Source organism: Buceros rhinoceros, unplaced genomic scaffold (assembly GCF_000710305.1).
Source record: "Buceros rhinoceros silvestris isolate BGI_N320 unplaced genomic scaffold, ASM71030v1 scaffold5703, whole genome shotgun sequence".
Classification (NCBI taxonomy): domain Eukaryota; kingdom Metazoa; phylum Chordata; class Aves; order Bucerotiformes; family Bucerotidae; genus Buceros; species Buceros rhinoceros.
The window spans coordinates 75,489-81,420 of record NW_010404084.1 but is presented as its reverse complement, the minus strand read 5'-3'; the positions used below and the strand labels follow the sequence as shown (position 1 = coordinate 81,420).

At 45.6% G+C, this 5,932-nt stretch overlaps 1 protein-coding gene across 1 annotated transcript in view; it reads right to left on the bottom strand.

Moving 5' to 3' along the window:
* Positions 1–585: 585 nt before the first annotated feature.
* LOC104490882 (polypeptide N-acetylgalactosaminyltransferase 10) overlaps positions 586–5,932 on the bottom strand; it is a gene marked incomplete at its 5' end in the record, with an annotated part of 41,569 nt that continues 36,222 nt past the window's right edge. The window contains 4 exons of the mRNA XM_010133233.1: positions 586–977; positions 1,725–1,874; positions 3,897–4,013; positions 4,732–4,953. Coding sequence (XP_010131535.1) covers positions 810–977; positions 1,725–1,874; positions 3,897–4,013; positions 4,732–4,953 — 657 coding nt within the window. The remainder of the gene's footprint in view (positions 978–1,724; positions 1,875–3,896; positions 4,014–4,731; positions 4,954–5,932) is intronic.

Sequence of the window (5,932 nt, the reverse complement as noted above, 5' to 3'; positions counted from 1 at the left end):
AATAACAGGCAAATTTGGAACCTGATATCCAAAGGCTCTTAGCAAAATCTTCACCTGTAAGAACTGTGCTCACTGAAAAACTTTCTGCTAATCTTTCACCTTGAAGATTCAACAGCAAGTGACAAACTGACTGCGAAGCAAATGGACCAGAAACCCAGATTCCTCATCGCTAATAACTACAGTGATATTCCCAACACTTGGCTGCACTTCCACTACAGCTCATTCCTTTATCAGAGCTATGATTTGGAAAGCAATAATACTCAACCTGTTTGAAATATATTTTGGTTTAGGGCAAAAAAAAAAATTAATTTCATTTTACATTTTGATGGCCTTTTTTTTAATCAGAGGATTAAATCTTGTGTTCAAGATTATACTTATATGGACTTTGGAAGATAAAGCACCTATGTGGGAACGCTTCAGCGGGTGGTATAGCAGCTACAGAAAGTCCTGGAGAGTCCTGGATAACAAAATCATTTAACATCAGACCCAGGTGGGAAATAAAACAGTAAAAAAAACCCACAAGAAAAAAAGAAAAGCAGTTTGAATCACATTCAGACTCCTCTAAAAACAGAGTTTCTGTTCCAGTCTCAGCACAGAAGTGGCTCTGGCAAAGCCTTTAAAATTCCACCATCCCCAGAAGAGAAGGATGCAGCATCTTCACAATAAAGACTGGCCTGCTAGTTAGCCTTCTCCTGAGATTCTCCCTTTTACCTTCATTACTGTTTAAAAAAAAGTATTCTTAAAAAAATTTTTTTAACCCTCCCCAGTAGAAACTATAATTGTAAAATATATATTTTTTTATCAGTCTTTTAAAGATCAAGATTTCTATTAAATTTTTCCAAGACGGTTGAGTTTGTATGTTCAAATATCCACTGCTGTGTTGGAGATGAAGGATTGCAGCTATTCATAAAGATTTTTCGGTCGCTCTCACTGCAGTCCATACAGCTGCTGCTTACTGGGTGGTAGAGGGTCTTGTCCTGGAGAAGAAAAATATGACATTTGAAGTTATTAAGCAGAGGAGTAAAGCTGTTTTGAAACCAGCAGAAGGAAATCTTAAACACCAAGGCAAGCTGTTTTGTCACTTGGATGTATCTGAGGAAGTTGTTCCACACGTAGCAGGTTGGCAGGTCCATTCCCACCCCAGTCCTTGCATGTGCCCTGGGAAGCTCTAAATCGATCTCTGAGCCAGGTTCCACAGGGTCAAGTCCAGTCACTCACAGCACAGTGCATGCAGGTTTCCAGCTGTAGGGCAGGACTTTTAGTCAAGAATTTACTTACCTGTTGCCCACAAAAGCGTTGCTTAGTAGGAGGGTGAATAAATCCTTATCTACTTCTGGCTTATCTTTCAGTACTGGAACAAACCAATAAAGGCAACAAACCTCTCTATAAACCGGTTTAGCAAGGGTGTTGCATCATCTCAGCACCAGCCCTGGACAGGACTGCAAGGAGAGTGTCCTCTGCTTGGCTAGCCCTGAAGAAGCAAGCCCTCACCATTTCTGACCAGTGGAAGAAGGGAGTCACGTCTTTCTAATCAACTGTAATTAATGGCACAAGGACAAGAGATTGTCTGCAGGTTCTCTTATCACAGCTACGAGGAATAAAACAAGTGAACAGGGGAATGAAACATGAGACATTTGAAGGACACTTAAGTGCCTACAGGCAATCAGGCACCTTAACTGAGCACACATGTACAGAAGCACATGTGCACATACACACAGACTCACTTTTCGGTATCTCCACAGCTGGTTCCCCTTCATTCCATGGCAGTCATAGAGGGTCACAGGGCTGCTGTGGGAAATGGCATCAAAACAAAACTTCTTGGTATGCTGAGGGTCCCCAGGACGGATGTCTTCTCTCCAGCTGAAAGTGAATACCTGCCAGGAGAAACAGGACCCTCAACAGGGCTGGTACTGGGCACAAAGCTTTCACCAGCAGAAAGACAGAACAATGACTTCCACCTCTGGGGACAGGGACTGCTGACCAGGGGAGTCTGTAACAGCCACCCCGCAAACCGTCACACAGCACATCAAATGAGACTGTGCTGCTGCAGAAGAGCCATGCTGGTTAGCTCGGGTACTAATAGCAGCTGTGAATGTCTCTGCAATGCAGACATACATCAAGGATTAAGTGAGCAGCTGACCAATTACAGCACTGCACAGCTCACAAAACAGGCAGAGAGCTACAGGAGCTCTGAGTTAACACTGGCAGTGAACACCTGCATCTAGCACTTGAGTCTGCACAGGCAGCCTGCAGTCACCTTGAGAAGAGTCTGCCCCACACCCTCTGGGACAAGTGGCCAGGAGCCCACAGCTCCCCACCCCACTCCACAGAGTGCTGGAAGGGCAAACACTAGGACAAGGCTTCCTGGCGCTCTCTTCTACCGCAGTGAACTCTCAGCACTCTCAGGTGAAATGAGAAGGGTACTACAGAAAATGAGAGAGACAGTTTCAGCTCTGGTAGCTAGGCACTACCTACACCTGGCAATGCTGGGGCCTTGATAAAAGCTGCCAGATGCCAGCACATGTGGCCTGGAAATCTCCGAGCCACAGGGCTGGACCATGGGCAAAGAGGAGGTGGAAGTACCATCACATGCATGCTCTGATCCTTGTCCTGCTTCTGTGGCACTTGCTTCTTTTGGCCATGGCTAGAGACAGTAGTGCAGTCAAGCTGCATCTTCAGTCTGATGATCATGACATGTTTTAATCAACACAAGACCGAATCCCACAACAGATAAACCTGTTTAAAGGCAGGCACTGCCATCAAGCTTTTGCTTTCTGCTTTGACAAGGACAGCATCTTTGGCAAAGGTGCAGGCGTCTAGCACTAACCAACACAGTCCTGCAGGGCTACGAGCCAGCACACCTCCCTCTCAGATCTCAAGGGGAAGGGCTGTTGTGGGGGCTTCTTTTGGAGCCAGGTGGAAGAATGGTAAGAAAGACCAGCAATGAGTAGGGTGCTACTATTTGAAGCAGTGTGGCCAAAAAACTTTTGCACTAAGAAGCTGCTTTGTTCCTGTCTCTCTTTTAAACCTCTCCTGGGAGAGAAATTACCACAATCATTTAAGCTCAATGCTATGCAGACGTTCAAAACACGTCCTCCTCCTAAACAGGAGCCAACACTAATTGTTCAAGATCCTCCTGACACAGCAGAAGCTTAGTTTTGGACTGTGCCTGAGTAAATTGGTTTTGTTCTAGTTTTCATGCATCAAAATTGATATGCAACAACCCTCTGTCTCCTGCTACGGAAGCCATTTCTGTGAAGAGTTATGCATGGCTCTGTAATAGCGGCATTGTTTTCTTGATCTTTTCTCAGCTCTGCTGCTACAGTTTAGACAAACTAATATTTCCCTCCCTTCTGTTACAATAAAGCTGTCGTTTCTGGCACCTTATACGTTGAGAGGGTGAATCTATAGCCTGGCCGGTTTCATCTCTCCAGCAATGGTTGCTGTTTATAATGCATTTGCCTCCTGTCAGAAGGATGATAGTAAGCGGTTATTGAATGCTCCTGCAGGTTCATTAATATGCATGATGCTCCCCTATCACTTCTTTCAGCACAACCTTTGAAGTTAATATTCACTTTGTTACATATTACAGCTGCCTTGTTACTGGTTTATTATTTTGGCATATTGTTTTCTTGTGCTTGCTTTCGTTTGCTCTGAGAACTTTAAAGCAGAGGTAAAAGCTCTGCACAAAGTCTGCCAGGCTCTAGATCATGCCACAAGCACAAGCCACATCCTGCTACAAGCCCATCAGGCATCATCAGCACATGAGTCTCGGGGTGCACAGCACCCTCTGCTCACCTGACGGAGTTCTGCCGTGGCCTTCCTTCTCAAATGCTCATTCTTGTAACTTCTTCCTCCCCATATTTATTTAGAGGCTGATGATTTGAGGGACTCACCTGCACATTGTTCCATGCTGCCTCTCCTCTGTCCTTCACGCAGTTTTCCAGCCTCAGAGGGGATCCCAGGGCTCCATGTTTGGTATCCACACACAGTCCAGTTCCTACATTGCGTATCTGAAACAGTGTATTAGTCACTGAATCTCCTACTCTTATCGAGTGACAGGAAAGAAGGCTTAAACTGCCTCAAATAGTGGCAGCATTTGTTTGAAGACAGTTTTAAGATTCCTCATTTCACTGCGTATCTGAGCTGTTGATCACAGCTAGAAAAAAACACAGGAACTCAAAACGGGACCAGCTGCACAATAACTTCCAAGACACAGCAAAACTTGCTAGCTATAGGGCTGCAGAGCCCACTGTATGGTGTGTGACAATCTACAACTTATCGCCTGGGCCAATTCTTTTCCCAGAACTCAGTTGACTCTCAAAAACCGGGGTGGTTTTCCTGGCTTTCAGATAGGAAAGCCGAGGAGCAGAGCAGCTCACCACAGTTGTGTAGCCCTCTGGAAAGACAAGATTTCTCCTGTTGCTCAGCTGTCTCCTATCCCTAGTCCTCCCTGTCGGCCTTCTGTTCTGCTTTCTACTAAACACGCAACATGCAGAACAAGCCAAGTGTCTGTTCTCTTTGTTGCTGTGCACTAACAGGAACGGCTGCCTTGCTGCCTCCTTTGATCAGACCAGTACAATGGTAGGGGAGTTCTGGTCTTTGAAATGCATCAGGCCACCTCCTGCCACCTCACTCACAGCAAACCAGTACTGGAGCACATGGGTAAAGCAACTTTGAAACACTAATCTGCACTGTTTGCCCATGGCAGATATCAGAGCACAAACTTGCCTCTCCCCAAGCAGCTGCTGGAGGCTCCACCGGTGGGTAAAACTTTGGCAAGTCCCACGCGACCTCGTTCATGAACCACTTGAAGCTTTTGCAGTTGAGGTTGTTGCGAAGTTCCTTCTGAGCCGCGACGTCCCCTGCAGAAAGATGCCGGTACTCTGGTCTGCGCTGGTATATGTACTCTGCGTATTCGTCCATCCACACCTCAGCCACGCGCTTCAGGTTCTGTGGGGGTAACAGCCACGTGTGAAAATGAGAGGGAAAACCACCTGAGAACACTCTGCAGAAACTACTGACACAGACATCAAAACAGCGCTTCCTTTTTTGCTCAGAAAGGATTTTCATTCACATCCACTCTCTCTCTCCAGCTTCAGGACAAAGATTATTTTTATCATTCTCTGGATCCAAGGGACTTTTAGAAAGATATTTTCAGCTGAGGTCAAAACAGAATCCTGGCACTTGGCCATTATATCTTGTTCCTTGTGGCTAAGAAAAACAACATTAATCAAAAGTTGGTTTTGTTTCATTTTTTTTCTCTAAAGAAGCTAATCAGAAAATGATGCTGGTAAATATCACTGGACATTCAAAGGTCCCTGACAAAAAGCTGCTTCCTTAAATCCTTCTTATTGCATCTTTTATACCCCTCTAGGAAGATGATTTGCAGTACTTCCTTCTGGAATGCTTCAGGTCACAATATTCTTTCTTACCACTATTTTTCCATTTTCTTGGGTAAAAAGCTGTTTAAGAGGAATGCTGAGATACCGCAGGAATATGGAACTTTCAGCTGATGACCCTTCAGAACAGAAGTAAAGGGTGTACTTCCTGACAGCAGTGTATTTCACGTGTCACTGTAAAGCTTAATCCACTGTGCAGTTCCAAGGCAGCAATGAACACACCCTCTCAAGATACCCGCCCCACTGCTTACCACACCTCACTTAAGAGACTGTTGGACCTTGGACTGCTCTCCGGCAACATCAGGGATGTTCCTGGTGCCACACAGTAATGTGCCACGTGCAGTCATGACTTTGGTGGCCCAGCAGCACTGCCCACCTTGCCTGAGGGTGAGCAGTCCAGCAGTGGTCACTTACTGCCAACAAAATAAGGACGTTAAGAATGAGCAGTGTGCTGTCCCTGTGCACAAGAGCCACTGTTCCTCTCAAGGTGACTGTGCGATCTTAGAAACCAAGAAACAGCCTTCCCTACA